We start from the raw sequence: 15,782 nt of genomic DNA, 5'->3' as shown, positions 1-15,782 counted from the left end.
TAAGGGACTTTCTAACAATAGGAATAGTTTTTTTAAAATTCATTTTGTATTTCTTAGGTGAAGTCAGCAGTGCAGCCTGGGCCAGTGAAGGGAGCGAAACGAGAAGGGCTGGAGGTTCCTCTCTCAACCCAAGCCAAGCCAAGCCAAGCCAAGCCAAGTCAAGCTAACCCAAGCCATTTCCTGATCCCTGGGACAGGCTGGGGGCCCCCCCTCACCTCTGTTTGCACCATTGCAGGTCGTTGTGTTCGCAGCATCTTCACTGTCTGGAAAATATCTACAACCCCCTCGTAGCGCATCCGCTCCAGGACGATGCTCAGGGTGATGAACACTCCGGTCCTGCCCACGCCAGCACTGCAGGAAAGGGGGGAAATCATCAGGGAATTGTGTGCTGCAATGCCCAAATGTTCTTGTCAATGCTGCTTGGGGTGGGGCTGAGCCCTGTGAACGTGTTGGAAGTGGAGAGCCTGGGTCAGTCCTCCAGGAGAGACACCCAGAAATAACCCAAGTGCCACAGTGTGACCCAAAAAATGTTTGGGGAAGGGAAATTTAAGAAGTTAAAAGCTTTGGGTAGTGGTAAACAGTGTTCAGTAGGAAAATGATTCATAATATGTAATATTGGGCTTTTGAAAATGAATAATTTTAGTAAGAATGGATCATCCTGTCCTGCCTGTGGGTAAGGAGGTACAATTCTTGCTAGCAGCAAACAGCCCAGCAGTGCTGGAGGTGTAAATTGGGCTGAGACTGGTAAAAAATACTTCTAATTCTGCAGGTCAAATATTACAGATATTCTATAGATATGTATATGTCACACTGAGGCTCCCATCTCCTTCAGAGATATTTCATCTCTCTAAATATAAAGGGTCAAAAGCCTTGTGGGCAGTGCCAGGGCTGAAGGGAGATGAGTTTGGCTGGCAGAGGCAAATGTTTGGCACCAACACCCCAAGAAATCTCCCTGCAAGGATGGGGTGGAAAGGGGGGATATCTGGATTTCAATTCCCTCTGCTCTCCCACATCCCATCTGGGTGAGGTGTGTCCAGGTGCCTACCTGCAGTGGACAGAGATGGGGCCATCCTGGCCAAACTGCTCCTTGGTCTTGTGCACCTGCCCAATGAAGTCGATGAAACCTTCTCCTGATTTTGGCACACCTTGTTCTGGCCAGTCAGTGAACTGGAACTGACGAACAGTTCGTGACTGACCATCCTGGGGGACAAAACAGGAATAGTTCAACACCTGTGTTTGTGACAACACACACAAAAGGCAAAAAAACCCCCCTATTTTTGCTGCTGGTTTGTTAAAGGGCATGAAAAGTTGAGGCAGCTCAGTGCTGTAGTCGAGTGCACACGTATTTATTATCCAGCCCCATGGTGATGAAGCTGCTTGTGTTGCAGCTGACATTCCTGGAGTCAGGCTGTCAGCACAGATCCATATCCTGGCAGGTGCTGAAAGCTCTGACCACTGCAGACAGCACAGATGGAGTCTTCAGCAAAGGAACGTTCAAGGTGAGGTGTTGGCCCCTCTAATCAATCTTCACAAAGAATTGCCACAGTGTCAGAATTACAGCTGACAGGAAGATAAATCTTGTTCTACGAGGACTGATGAGGCATCCTCCTCCTCAACCTTGCAAATTGAATTATCAGGTTCTGGAATACTTTGGCAACCTCAAAAGCTGTGCTGTGAGAGGGAGGGTTATGTTTGCTACTGAAATTTGAGAAGGTATTGAAATGTTCCTTCAGATGAGAAAGCTGACATTGAATCGAAGATTATTGGAGTGAATTTGTCCCTTTGAACATGACTGACAGTGGCTCCTCTCCAAGCCATAGAAGTGCTCATTTTCTGAAGGGTGCAGAGAAACCTTTGCAAGATTTTTATCAGCTTTTGCTTTCTGCTTTCACCTCAAATAAGCTGCAGCTAAACCCCAAAGCCAGGCACCTCGCTAACAAAGCAACTCAAGGCAGTGAGAGAGGTTTGAAACTACTTTCAATTTGTAAGAACAAATACTCCAGTCCAATCCGTGTGTGTGTGTGTTCTGATCCTCATCACAATTGAGCTCTTGGGCGCATGGACTCCAAACCTCCCTGGGCAGCCCCTTCCACTACCTGACCACACTTTCCATGGAGAAATTCCTGCTGATGTCCAACCTGAACCTCCCCTGGCACAGCTTGAGGCTGTTTTGTCTTGCCCTGTGAGCAGAGCACCTTGTTCTGTGCAGGGCTTGGACTCGATGATCCTTGTGGGTCCCTTCCAACCATGAGCTCTCCTCCACTGATAACCCCAGAGAAAGTGTGGACACCTCAGCCAAGCCCCCCAAACCCCCCTGCCAGCCCCATTCCTCCCAGTTGGAACTGCCCCATGCCAACACCTACCCTGGCATCTGTGACCTTGAACTCCCTCAGGATGTACTGGGGCATGTTGTACTCAGCCATGGGGTCCACCACGAAGTACTGGTACCGTGCTGAGCGCTCTGCAGGCCAGTACTGATGGCACTTCTCCTGTTGGGGCAAACAGGTCCTGTCAGCCCTTGTCCATCCTGCAGGATCCCCTCCCAGCCCCTCTCCTGCCCTCCAGGATCCCTCCCAGCCCCACTCACCCGCCCCATCTCCCGAAGCTTGGTCAGCATCACCACGATGGTGGAGTTGTTTTCCCAGAGCATCCTCCAGAAGTCCTCGGTGGTCTCTGCCAGCGGCCCCTGCGTGGCTATGTAGGCTCTCTGCTGCCTGGGGAGCCCAAAGCAAGGAGGGGTCAGGGGGGTGAGCACTGCATGGGCAGCAGCTTTGGGGAAAGCAGGGAAAGGCTGGAGAGTGGGAGAGCACATGGAAATGCTGGGGAAGGACTAGAAAGGGGTTGGGATGTCTTTGGTGCCAGTGGTCAAAATAAAGAGCCAATGGTGAAGCTCTCCTTAAATATCACTTCCAAGGGGTAAATCCAACCTAATCCCAGTGCCACAGCCATGGCCAGCACTGCTGGTCCTGGACAGGAGGAAAAGCTGCACATGGAGTTGCTTTGTTCCCTCCAAACCCACCCACGGAGCGCTGTAGCTCCCAGGGCTGGATTTTCCTGGGAGAAACTTTGGGGATCGCAGTGCCCCCAAATCACAGAGGTAACAAAAAGCCCAATCCATATTTAGAAACCTCCCAATGGCCAAACCCACCCTGGGCTGACCCTCTGCGCTCAGGACCTGCAGCTGAGGAGGGGCTGCACTGCTTTAGAGGATCATTTAATAATTTAGCTATCATAGAGGTAATTTAAGACTACCACAGGGGAAAATCTCCTCAGCAGGCTGGATTTTGGGCCAGGATTTATCCCTGGCCCCTGTGATGGTGCAGGTGATGGCCAACACAGGTGATGGGGCAGGTGGTGGCCAGCAGGGGCTGCCCGTGCAGGTGATGGGGCAGGTTGTGGCCAGCACAGGTGGTGGCCAGCAGGGGCTGCCCGTGCAGAGGCAGCCCGGGCTCGGGGCTCGGTGCTCGGGGCGGGGCAGGGCCGTACCTGTAGCCGTCGATGAAGCTGGCGTTGATGTAGTCGGAGCCCTCGACGCCGCGGATGGGCTGCAGGCACACCCGCGTGGTCTCGTAGGGCATGATGTTCACCAGGCGGTTCTTGAACTTGTTGCAGGGCAGGTTGGCGCTGATGAAGCGCGAGGTGTGGGCCTTGGAGTTGGCCAGGCGCTGCGGGCAAGGGACGCTCACTGAGGCTGCTCCTGACCCATGCCAGCCCCTTAACCTGTCCTACCCTCTGGGTGCCCTCCTGGGGTTTGTTTTTGGGGTGAGGCCTTTCCCTAAGCAAAACTTTCAGAAAATAGTACTACTACTAAAAAAGTTAAAAATCCCTCCAATTTAAGAGGCAGTAAAGTCATTCTGGGTCTGGAACGACCAGGGAAGCAGCCTGTGGTGCCAGGCAGGCTTTCCCAGGGAACTGCAATGTAAGTACCTCCCACGTGGAAGCAGCAAGGTGCCACCAGCCTGACGAAGGCTCCCTGTGACCACCCAGCCCTGGGCAGGCCCATCCTCACCTTGAACTCCAGCTCCATGCCCGTGACGTGCTCCCTGGCCTCGATCTGTGCCAGTTTCTGGATGTAGCTGTAGAGGTTCCGAGCCGGGACCTCGGTGTTGCCGCAGGCCACGGCCTCCAGCAAGGCATCGTGGATGAAGCTGTACTGGTCCTCTGTCTGCACCATGTAGTTGCGCTGGGACCTCATGAGGGTGACGTGCCCGTAGATGTCCACGGTCTTCTCGTGCTTGATCCTCTCCAGCATGGCGTCGATCACGATGAAGCAGCCGGTGCGTCCCACGCCCGCGCTGGGGACAGGGGACAGGGGTGAGGGATTGGCCTTCACTGGGCGATGCCTGCTGCCCCTGCATGCTGCTCTGTGTCCCCTCCATGCCGCTCTATGTCCCCTCCATACCTCTCTGTGTCCCCTCCATGCTGCTCTGTGTCCCCTGCACACTGCTCTGTCCCCTCCATATCTCTCTGTGTCTCCTCCACACCACTCTGCGTCCCCTGCACGCTGCTCTGTGTCCCCTTTACACTGCTGTGTGTCCCCTGCATGCTGCTCTGTGTTCCCTGCACGCTGCTCTGTGTCCCCTCCATGCCTCTCTGTGTCCCCTCCACACCATTCTGTCCCCTCTCCACGCCATTCTGTCCCCCCTCCACCCTGCTCTGTCCTGTCCCCCCTCCACTGTGACACCCCAGGCCAGGCCCAGCTGTGGCAGCCCCCCCTGAGGCTCCAACAAGGGGCTGGCAGGATCTAAACCCCCCTGTTTAATGCCTCAGATCTCTGCAGCTGAAGGAGCGCTGATGTTGTAATGAGCAACATGCGTCACCTCTCTCCCTCAACGCTTTTGTGCATCAGGTAACATCAGACCTGTGTGTAATGGCATTTGTGCCTCAGCAGGGCTCTGTGCTCTCTTGTGCCACTGCTAATAAAGGGTTTCCTTTTACCATTCCAGTGCTGTCCCTTTTTTCCTGGAGCCCCCTTGATCCCTGTTAATTAGACTGCCTAACACCTGAACCAAGCAGGTGACTGGAGCTTTGGCAAGAATTTAGCAGCTGATCTGGGAGCTGGTTGTGAGCTGACAGCTCTTTATTCATTTTCTGAGGTGCACAATAATTGCCATCTGCAAGGGTAGTGATAAGTTGCCCACTCACAAAGACTGTTTAAATGGCATTCTCCAGCAGAGGCAGGATTAGCTTCCCCAGCAGCCTGCACAATGCAGATCTTCCCCCAGTGCCCAGGAACCTGCAGGCTCCTCCACACCCTCCTGAGGAACACAGGGATTTATCTGCATTGAGGCCTCGAGGATTCCTCACTGGGTTGTAAATTGAATTAGGGAATGCTACCTGCCTTCAGCCTGGCATTATCAGGAAGGCTGCAGCACTCAGAAACCCTCTGTCAATCACTGTCAGCCCTGCCTTGGGCAGCTGAGGCAGCTCTGCCTCCCAAACACCTCCAACACCCTCTGAGGTCACACCTGATCCTCCTCCTCCTCCTTTCTCACTGTGACCAGAGACAGCCCCACCACACAGAACCAGACACTGCTACAGCACCAGGCACTTCCCATTGCTTAACCCCAGAATGGTTTGGTTGCAAAGGGACCCTAAAGCTCCTCCAGTGCCACCCCTGCCATGGCCAGGGACACCTTCCACTGGAGCAGGTTACCCCAAGCCCTGCCCAGCCTGGCGTGCAGCACTTGATCCAAGTGATTTGGCCCAAATAGTAACCCAATGGTCTTAGGAGCCACTCATCTTGGTGCAAGTCCAAGTGAAAGCAATGGACCTCTCACTAGTCCTAAATACATCCATACTCTTAACCCTAGTAACCCTCTCCACCCCCATCCTATTCCCTCTTCTATCCAAAAACACTCCTAGCACAATTACAAACAGTCGAAACTTCCTTCTCAATCAGCCTAATCCCAATAACAATCTACACCCACTCTGGAACAGAAAGCCTCACCTCCTACTTGGGAGTGAAAGTTCATTATAAACTTCAAAATCCCCATCATCCTGTTCCTCATCATCTCAGGACATGCTGAGCTCAATGGAATCCCCAGGTCCCTTTCTCAGATGCTGCCTGGGGATGCACCTGTGCCCAGGTAAACCCACCCCCTCCAGAAGTACCAGGCGAGGGGGGCAGTACCTGCAGTGCACCACGATGGGCCCAGCATCCGGGGGATTGCAGGTTTTGACTCGTCTGAGGAAGGCCAGGAAGGGCGTGGGGTACTCGGGCACGCCGTGGTCGGGCCAGGCCGTGAACTGGAACTGCCGCACCTCGCGCTTCTCGCTGGAGCCATTCTGCAGCACAGCACGGCACGGCACGGGGTCAGGAACAGCAGCACGGGGTCAGGGACAGCAGCACAGGGTCAGGGACAGCAAACTGCCTGGGCTGGTGTGCCCTGGGCACAGCACAGCACAGCACAGGGCCCAGGGACAGCAAAACCAAACTGCCTGGGCTGGGTGGGCCCTGAGCCACAACCCCATCTGTGCTCCCTCACTGCATACAGGGAAAGGCAGGACCTGCTTCAGAAGGACCCTGTTTATGAATAATATCTGTAATGCTTATCGTTATTTTAATTTTATTAAAGTCGAGTCACAGGATGGTTTGAGGGGGATATTAAAGCTCATCCAGTGCCACCCCATGAATGTCCCATATTATTTGTTGATAATGTACAGGTGTAAGCTTGCCTTGTAGAGGGAGGACCCTGGTTACTCATTCTAGCATTAATTCTCCTACTTAAATATAGGTTGTTAATGGGGAGGAGTTATAAAGCTCTGATATTTTTGTAGTTTTGAGCTTTAACGCACTTTTTGTTGATGGCTGCTTGAGGTCCCACATTATAACTGGGGAATCAATATTTATCTGCTCATAGAGATTGTATCCTTTTTTAAAAGGAGCTGTACCCCCTTTAAATAGCCCTTAATTAACTTCATTAGGATGCGTGGGTTTTCCTTGGAGAAGAATTAAGAGGGAACTTAGATTCCTTTCACAGGCGACCAGCTATCACCCAGCTAGGCTGGGAATAATGGGACATTCACGGGATGGTGAAGGGGACATTAAAGCTCATCCAGTGCCACCCCTGCCTTGCACAGGGTGTGCCTCCCTCCTTGTTAGGAGGGAAATCCAGAGCTCTTGGGGGTGGGAATGAAGGTTTGGAACTGCCATGAGCCAAAGTGGTGACATCAGAGATTTATTGATCTTTTGGAATGTTGCAGCCTGAGACCCCTTTGTGACTGGAGCCTGCAGGTGTAAATAGCTCAGGTTATGCGACCTCTTCCCAACCACTGTTGTGAGTTTTTCCCTTAAGAGAAGCCCTTGAGCATTCCTGCAGTTCACCAGGAGTGTTCCAGCCCCTCTCCAGGGAAAAGAGGAGCAGGAGCCAGCTCACCTTGTGCAGGGAAAAGGTCCTGACGCAGAAGGTGGCCAGCTCAATGGTGTCCAGCAAGGTCACCTGGATCATCCCGTAGGTGTCTGTGCCTCGGCCTGGCCAGTACTGGTCACACTTTATCTGCAAGGCAAGGAGGGATGGCTCAGTGCTGGGCAAACCCAAACTGGGGTGTGCTCATTCCCAAACTGCCCTGATACAGGGAAGCTGGGCCGGTGGCAAAGGCAAGGGGAGGTGCAAGAGTGTCTTTGCACAGCACCAGGACAGGGACAAACCCACCAGAAAAAGCTCCTACTGACTAAGCACAGACTTGGATGCTACATCAATCCCACAGACAACAGACTGGAATGATCCTGAAGATTAGAGGGAATGTACTGGGGCTTGTTAAACAAGAGAACTGAATGTGAAACTTGCCACATGATTAGCTCCAAGACAGACATGCAGTGGGATCCAGCAGCCCCTTCTCCTGGAGTTGCCAAGGAGGCTGCAGCTTTCCAGGGTGAATGGTTTGTTTTTTTGTAAAAGCAATGAATCACTGAACTTTCAGGGTGCTGGCAGAGCAGGCAGAAATCCCCCCCTGGCTGCACATCAAAGGGATTTGCTGTTCCCCCAGCTCTCCCCTCCAATCCCCCTGGATTATGACTAACCAGTCATCCCTCTCATGCATCTTACCCGTGATTTCTCCTCCAGCTTAGTCATCATGACAATGGTGGCTGAGCGCTGCTCCCACACCATCCTCCAGAAGTCCCCAAAGGTCTCTGGCAGGGGCCCCTGGGTGGCAATGTAGGCGTTCTGCTTCCGGTACCCGTCAATGTAGTTGGCATTGATGTAATCACTGCCCACAATTCCTGTGTCAAATCAGCAAAAATCAGCCATCTGCAAGGACTTCACACAGCTGGAAGCTGCGCTGAGGAGATTTTTGCAGGGATGCTGTTAGAGAGAAGCTCACTGCAGAAACACCCGAGCCTTGGTGGGTCAGGATGACCCAAGCTCCTGGCAAGGTGTTCCCAGCTCAAGCTCCTGCATTGCAAAGAGACAGCAACTCCTTGCAAAAGGTATTAAAGAGACCAAATATCAGGCCTTGAAACTGTGGTGTTTTTACTCATGTGCTTAACAGGAGCAAAGCCCTGGAGCAGGGCTCCTGCTACATCAGTGTCCATAGGACAAACCCGAGTCCTTGTCCCAGCCTGCCCCGAGCCCAGGCAGCAAATGCACCTGGTCAATGAATGTGTGGTCCATAGTCTAATGCCAGGCATTGAGCTACAGCTGGACAGAGTAAAGAATAAAGCCAGGCTTGATTTAGCCAATGAAGGCATTGAAATTACAGGCTTTGACTTGCTGTAAATTGCCCGCTGTCATTTTTAAGAGTGTTTTTTTTTCCCTACCCGCATGAGTTACAGGCTATTGAGCTCCAGCTGCTCGCCTGGGTCCTTGCTTGAGGGTTTGGGATGAGCAGGAGGCACTGCCAGAGTGAAGAGGTTGATTGGGACATGGCAGGAGAAAGCTGCTCTGAAGTTAAAATGCCCAGGTTCAGCTCCGGAGCCGGCGCCTGGCACGGAGCACTCGGGGCTGGTTTGGCTGCTCCCGAGCACAGCGAGTGCCTGGCAAGGCTGGCAGGATCTGCAAACCCATGATTAACTCGGTGCAGAGCCCTTCACTCCTGTCTGCAGGGGAGCCAAGGCTGGGGAGCAGCACCAGTGGGGCTTGGGCTGCAGCAATGGGGGCTGCAGCAATGGGGGCTGCAGCAATGGGGGCTGCAGCAATGGGGGCTGCAGCAACGGGGGCTGCAGGAATGGGGGCTGCAGCAATGGGGGCTGCAGCAACGGGGGCTGCAGCAATGGGGGCTGCAGGAACGGGGGCTGCAGCAACGGGGGCTGCAGCAATGGGGGCTGCAGGAACGGGGGCTGCAGGAATGGGGGCTGCAGGAATGGGGACTGCAGGAACGGGGGCTGCAGGAATGGGGGCTGCAGCAATGGGGGCTGCAGCAATGGGGGCTGCAGCAACGGGGGCTGCAGCAATGGGGGCTGCAGGAACGGGGGCTGCAGGAATGGGGGCTGCAGGAACGGGGACTGCAGGAACGGGGGCTGCAGGAATGGGGGCTGCAGGAATGGGGGCTGCAGCAATGGGGGCTGCAGCAATGGGGGCTGCTGCTGGTGAGGGGTGAGCCTACAGCAGCCTCCCTGTCCTCAAGGGCACCGAGGAACTTCAGCTGCTGGGAAATGGCTTTTGATTAAATTTCTGCAGGGTTCCCTACCCTTGCTCCCTCCCAGTCTGAAATTTCAGGAGGGAGGGAAGGTGGCTGCCATGGCAGGAGTGTGTTTAGGGCTGAGCTTCCAGAATTAATCCCCTCTGCAGCCCCCTGGGGTCGACTCTGTCATTTGAAATGGTGGCGTGAGCTCCTGCAAGGTTCCACTGTGTGACAGCCCCAGCTTCAGAGAAGTCACAGAATTAAAGCCACTGCTTCTTCCTGACCAAGCAGGCAGTGGCAGTCTGCATCCTCGATAAATCCAGATTTCAAACAAAGAAAAAGCAACAAAACTATAATTCCTCCAGCTCCTTTCATCTTCCAGCCCTGAGCATAACACAGAGCCCGTCAGGAAGGAGCACAGCAGCCAAGGCATGTCAGAACCTCTCACATGCTTGAAAATTCAACCTTGGCCCATCATCCTTGCACTGTTGGTCCCTCATAGAGCCCTGGGCAGAGCTGGAAGTGCTGCCTGCATCCAGCCCCAGATCCAAGACCAGCCCAAGTGTCCTTCACTCCCTCACTTGTGCTCTTCTCCCCTCCCTTGAATGACAAAGCAACTTTTTAAAGCCTCTGCTTTCCTTGGCTCATACAATATTAATCTCGGAATTAAACCAAGGCAGAACACAGTCAGCTTCACAAGGAGAAACATTTAAAGCCCTCTAATAGCAGACCAGAGCAATCCAGATTTGTGCAGTTTTTTGGCAGATCACCGTGCTCTGCTGCTGCCTCAGCTCTCCCCCTTCCCCGTGCCCCTCAGAGCTACCGTGGCACAGGGAGATTATTTTAGCAATTCCTTGGCCTCAAAGGCTTTGGAATTAACCTCTCCATTCACCAGGCAGTTACCAGGACATCCCACATCCTCTCTGCTCTGATGATCAGCTCTTGGCAACGCAAGCCTGGCCTTGAAGGCTTTATCCACCCAGCACAGCCACATCCTGAGCCCATGAAACTCCAGCATTATCTTGGCAGCAGCAACCCAAGCAGGTGCCCTGTTCAACTCCATCTCAAGCCCCTCTTATCCTGGCGTGCGCTGGAGCAGCACTGTCAAGAGCCACGAGTTGTGAAATTTAATGTAAATTTCCTGACTGCACCATCACTCACATAAGCAGCTCAGGAAACAATTTATGACCCGCCAGGCTTGCTCTAACCCCTTCTTATCCCCAGCCTTTTAGGGGCCAGGGCTGCAGCAGGGGCTGCATATCAAGTGATCTTTGTGCCTGTACAACTCAGTGGCCGCATCTCTGCTGCTGCTGCCTCTCACATTTGCTTCCCACTCCTCCCTGAGCAGCCCTGCTCTGTGTTCCACCACCCTGCTCTGCTCCCTCTGAAGCACTGTGTGGTCTGAATGCTTCCTGTTAGTCAGAGCTGTATCAAACAGGCATCTCCAAGCAAAGGGAAGGCAGTTTCTTGATAAACCAGCCCTTGATATGAGGGATTGCAGCTCCAGGGGAATATGTCAGTCACCAGAATTTAACAAATGCTTGGTTTACAGAGGTATCTCCTGCTTGCCAAGCTCCCAGGGAGACGTAAAGAGAAGAATATAAATAGAGATGAGAGAAGAGCGTGTGCAGTGTGTTCCCTGCAGGAATCCATCCTGGGGAGGATGGAGCAGGGGGAGAAGAGTGTGCTCCCTGCAGGAATCCATCCTGGGGAGGATGGAGCGGGGCTGCTCCCTCCCTACCTTCGATGGGCAGCAGGATGACACGCGAGTGGTCGTAGGCGATCACGTTGGCGTAGCGGTTCTTGGGCTTGTTCACCTCCAGGTTGGAGTGCTCCCAGGTGAACTGCTGGCCAGGGTCGATGGACTGGAGGGATTGGGAGAGGAAATGGGAGAGTCAGTGTGGAGAAAAGCAGCAAATGCAGTTCTGAGCTCTTGTTCTGCAGGAGCACAGCAATCACCGTTTGCCAGAACCCAGCTTTGCTGTGGGAAAGCCCCAGCCCCATGGAGCAGCTGATGTCCCATCTCCCTTGGCCCCAGGTGGAATATCTGAGGTCATCCCCCCTCTGGACTCAGCACCAAAGGCTTCCCAGTGCAAATGGGGAGGAAGCCCCACAGGAACCTGGCAGGGACAAGAGTGCATTCCCCAGCACAAAAGAGGGGTGGGGACCCCAGCCCTAGGACACTCAATCAACATGGGTTTTTCTTAGAAGGGATGAAAGAATAAACAATGAAATGCACTGGAGAGAAAAATCCCCTCTGCCTGTCCTAGTGATTTATGCCAGGTTTGGTGGTGGGGTTTTTTTTTCCTCTCTAAAGTCCAGCTGTCCCAGATATGGAAATTAGGTTAATTACGTTTACCTCTAAATCCTCAGCCAGAGAATTAAATAAAACAAGGGCTTAATTCCTTCATCATTTTGCAGAGCCCTTGGGGTTTGCCTCAATTGGAGGCTTGGCAGGAACGTGCAGAGCTGTGTTTGCTGCTGCTTGCTCTCCCTCTGACTGCCACCCTTTGGGGACGGGGTCCCAGATCCCAGATCCACCCCTCTGAGCCAGCCCCACTGCCCTCCCTGGCTGTGCCCACCCTCCCCGGGCACAGCTGGTACAAAACCATGCACAAAACCAGCTCAGGGCTCACTCTGGCTGCGGAGAATTCCTAACTAATGGGTATTTATACTATTGTAATGTGTCTGTTTGCTCTCCATCCCTCTAATCATGCCTCGCCTTCACTTCATTAGCGATGTTTGTTCAGCTCTGGCTCTCCCTCTGGAGGAGGCTGGGCTGGCTCAGAGCCAGGGCACTCAGGATGTGGCATTATGCAGATCAGCCTCTGGAATCTGGATGGAGCTCAGAACGAGCTGCTGCTGCTGCCCCCGAGACCCAGCGTGGGAGGAGAGACCCAGGCAGAGCAGAATGCGCCTTCTCCAAGGCCTGACCCTGCTCCAGGTGCCCGGGGATCAGGGAGTCAGGGCAGGGAGAAGCAGCCCTTGATTGGAAAACATCCCCTGGCTCCCTGCCTGCAAACAGACACAGCCAGTCCAGACTCACCATCAGGCTAAAAATGCCAGGGCATTTGGTGTCTTTCAACAGCAAAACCAGGAGCAGAGAGAGGCTTTTTGCACAGGCATGGGATGATAGAACAAGGGGCTTTAAACTGACAGGTTTTAGGGTGGGTATTAGGAGAAATTCCTGCCTGTGAGGTGGGGAAGGCCCTGAGCAGCTGTGGCTGCCCCTGGATCCCTGGCAGTGCCCAAGGCCAGGCTGGACAGGGCTTGGGGCACCCTGGGACAGGGGAAGGTCCCTGCTGATGGCAGGGGGACACTGGATGGGCTTTAAGGTGCTTCCATCCCACACCAGTCTGGGATTGGTCATTACATTTTCCCTATCACTACCAGGATAGGGAAAATGTGCACAAACCCCTCAGACATGACAAGAAGCACAAACCATCCTGGTTTCCCATCTTTAGCTCCATGGCTGCTGGTGGCATCAGCTGTGGAGCACTCCCTGCTCATCTCACCCAGCTCAGCTGTAAAAACTGGGTGTCACAGTCCTTCACTCGGTCTCCTGTGTCCTGCAGCAACCATGGGCACCCCAAGGACAGCTCCATCCCATCCAGGACTGCATCCCTTCTCTGAGGGAGCTCAGCCTCTGCTGAGCGAACAGGAGCAGCTCATGCACCAACCTCTTTCTTTTTATGAGCTAGAACTGAACCCAGCAAAGCTCTCAGCAAGTACTTAATTTTCAATACATAAATAGCTTTTAAATTTCAGCTAACCAGGTCTTTAAAATGAAGCTGTTCATCTGGATGAAGGCCTGTCTGAATTCCCTAATTCCTGGCTCTGCAAACCCATGCACAGCACTCACTCTTGCTCATACCTCATACTCTTGGGATAATTTCAGGTTATCATTAGCTTTGAGATGCTCTGTGTGTTCAGCCAGCTCGGAAACGGGGATGGGTGGGTGGCTGAGCATACCTAAAAGACAAGACAGCAGGAAAAGGATCTCATTTAATAATGACTAAAATCCACAACCGTTGCGCATTTTATAAGAAAGAAGGAACAAGAAAAGAAAATAAATTACAATGTAAGATCTGCAATGAAAGTAGGGAGGTTAGAAGAGAAGAATTCAGGGCTCGAAATTGTGTCCTTGGAAGTTAAAAAAAAAAAAAATCAAGGAAATAAAAAACAAAAAACAGTAAAATGAGAGTGTTCCCGTGATGGCCCCATTTTCAATGTGGAAATCAGAGCAAAAACAAAAAGGAAAATCCGAACAGCAGATGCGTGTTAGCGATTCCAAAGTGGACTTGGAATGAGCAAACGCTGCCAGAGGAACCCACGCAGCAAATGGCACAGCACCCGCCAGGATCAGGAACCAGCTCCAACAGAAAGGGAGGCAGGGGCAGATCCAGCCAACCATGGAGATGTGGGCAGGAGATGGGAATATGCAGATGGGGGGAAGCAGGGGAGGCTTTTCAGGAACTGGACTTGGTGGTCTTTAAGGTCTTTTCCGACCTCTGGGATGCTCTGGGTTGTTTTTTGCCCAACGTTGAACTCTGGAAGTTCTCGGTTTGCTCATGGGCACTGAGCTCTGACCTCCACCATTCCCAGGGGTGCAGCCAGGCCTGGAAGCACCCAGCAGGCTCCTGTTCCCTCTCCTGGCTGGTGGGGGATGCTCCTTGTGCAGCACAGCCCTCCCTTCCTCCCAGTGCTGTGGGCTGGGCTGCGCAGCCCCATCCAGGCACCTTCTGGGATGGACAGGCAGCAGATCCTCCTCAGGCAGGGGGATTGGGCCTGATGCCCCAGCCCCTGCAATCCCCCAGCACTTTGGTGTGCCGGTGTTGAGGCAGCCAGGGAACTCACTGGAGCCATACTGGGAGGTCCCACTTGGTCAGACTGGTCCAACTGGGGCCAGCAGTCACGGCTGACTCAGTTCTCAGTTCATTTGCACATCCCGCTCTGAAAGGGGCATTGGAGCTCTGGGAAGAGCAAGCAGAGACCCTTCCCTGCCAGGGAACTCACTGGGGCCATACTGGGAGGTCCCACTGGGTCGGACCGGTCCAGCTGGGGCACATCTCAGCCATGGCTGACTCAGTTCTCAGTTCATTTGCACATCCTGCTCTGAAAGGGGCACCTGGAGCTCTGGGAAGAGCAGAGACCCTTCCCTGCCCACAGTCCCTCAAAGGCTGTGCTGCAAACCCACAGGAAAAGCTCTCCGTGCTTTGCTCATCTGCATGGGATTATGTTTTTCCAAAGGCTTCCCATGCTGTCTGCCAGCCTCCCCAGAGGCCTGGAGAGCAGCATTGTGAGAAGCCCTGGGCAGTGCCCCCGATGAGAAGGACAGGGGTGGAGAAGAGATGGAAGCCAGGGAGAATTTCGAGCCCCGTGGGTGTTGGTGGGTGACAAAGCAGCGGCGTGGCAGCAGCATGGTCAGATAACTCTGAAAACTCAGCACAGAGATGGCAAAGCAAGCATGACATCCTCAGTTTTACAGTGGCTTGGGAGAGGCGCTGCTTCCCCCAGGCCTGGGCACGGGGTGAGTCTGCCAAACCTCGACAGGTTTCTCCTAAGCTCACCACACATCTATTTTCAGCACAAGGAAATAGGGCTGAAAATAGATGAAGAGGGGAAATATACCAAAAAAGCTCACAAAAATAACCCTGAGCTATCCTGGGGGCTGTGCTGGCTCCATTCCAGCCTGCTGGGATCAGGGCAGGAAACCTCTCTGGGCTCATGGAGGAAAAATTCCCATTTAATCTCTTGTTGTCCTGTCCCATCACACCTGGAGGAGGGTTATTGCTCCACCTGCATGGAGGGGGCTGCCATCCACCCCAGCACCAGCTGCAGGCTGGGGTGGTGGCAGGAGCTGGTCCTCTCCCAGTGTGGGATGGGGAGGCCACCCTGGCTGGGATGTTCCAGATCAGACCAAACCAGTTTAACACCACCAACACTCGATGGACATGTAGGCTAAAAGGAGAAAATAAGAAATCTGAAACCTCAGTTATAACAAGCAAGAAAAACCCCAGATCCTGCTTGGCTCAGAAGTCATGGAGCAACATGAGCAAGAACCTCTGAGCCAGTGGGCTGCATGGGAAAAGCCCTCTGTGCCAATCTGGAACGAGGACTCACCTTCCCCTTGAAGGAATTTCACAGATTTCCTTTATAAAACTCCAGGAAAAGCCCAGAGTGTGACCCCAGCAGCTCTGCCCTTTGCTGGGACCATC

The 15,782-nt window shown here is 53.4% G+C and overlaps 1 protein-coding gene across 8 annotated transcripts in view; it reads right to left on the bottom strand.

Annotated features, from left to right (window-relative positions):
- Positions 1 to 15,782, bottom strand: part of PTPRS (protein tyrosine phosphatase receptor type S) — a 148,367-nt gene that overhangs the window by 2,533 nt on the left and 130,052 nt on the right. For all 8 annotated transcript variants that reach the window (XM_054291111.1, XM_054291107.1, XM_054291108.1 and 5 more), the window contains 11 exons: positions 13,439 to 13,536; positions 11,306 to 11,429; positions 8,049 to 8,224; positions 7,380 to 7,499; positions 6,134 to 6,288; positions 4,010 to 4,295; positions 3,487 to 3,665; positions 2,588 to 2,714; positions 2,364 to 2,489; positions 1,046 to 1,200; positions 216 to 351 (listed from right to left, as the gene is read on the bottom strand). In XM_054291111.1, coding sequence (XP_054147086.1) covers positions 216 to 351; positions 1,046 to 1,200; positions 2,364 to 2,489; positions 2,588 to 2,714; positions 3,487 to 3,665; positions 4,010 to 4,295; positions 6,134 to 6,288; positions 7,380 to 7,499; positions 8,049 to 8,224; positions 11,306 to 11,429; positions 13,439 to 13,536 — 1,682 coding nt within the window. The remainder of the gene's footprint in view (positions 1 to 215; positions 352 to 1,045; positions 1,201 to 2,363; positions 2,490 to 2,587; positions 2,715 to 3,486; positions 3,666 to 4,009; positions 4,296 to 6,133; positions 6,289 to 7,379; positions 7,500 to 8,048; positions 8,225 to 11,305; positions 11,430 to 13,438; positions 13,537 to 15,782) is intronic.

Source organism: Melozone crissalis, unplaced genomic scaffold, assembly GCF_028551555.1.
Source record: "Melozone crissalis strain CALT ecotype California unplaced genomic scaffold, PUWL_Pcris_2 ptg000088l_1, whole genome shotgun sequence".
In the NCBI taxonomy this organism is placed as follows: domain Eukaryota; kingdom Metazoa; phylum Chordata; class Aves; order Passeriformes; family Passerellidae; genus Melozone; species Melozone crissalis.
The sequence above is the reverse complement of the archived record's forward strand: the minus strand, read 5'-3'. Positions and strand labels throughout refer to the sequence as shown.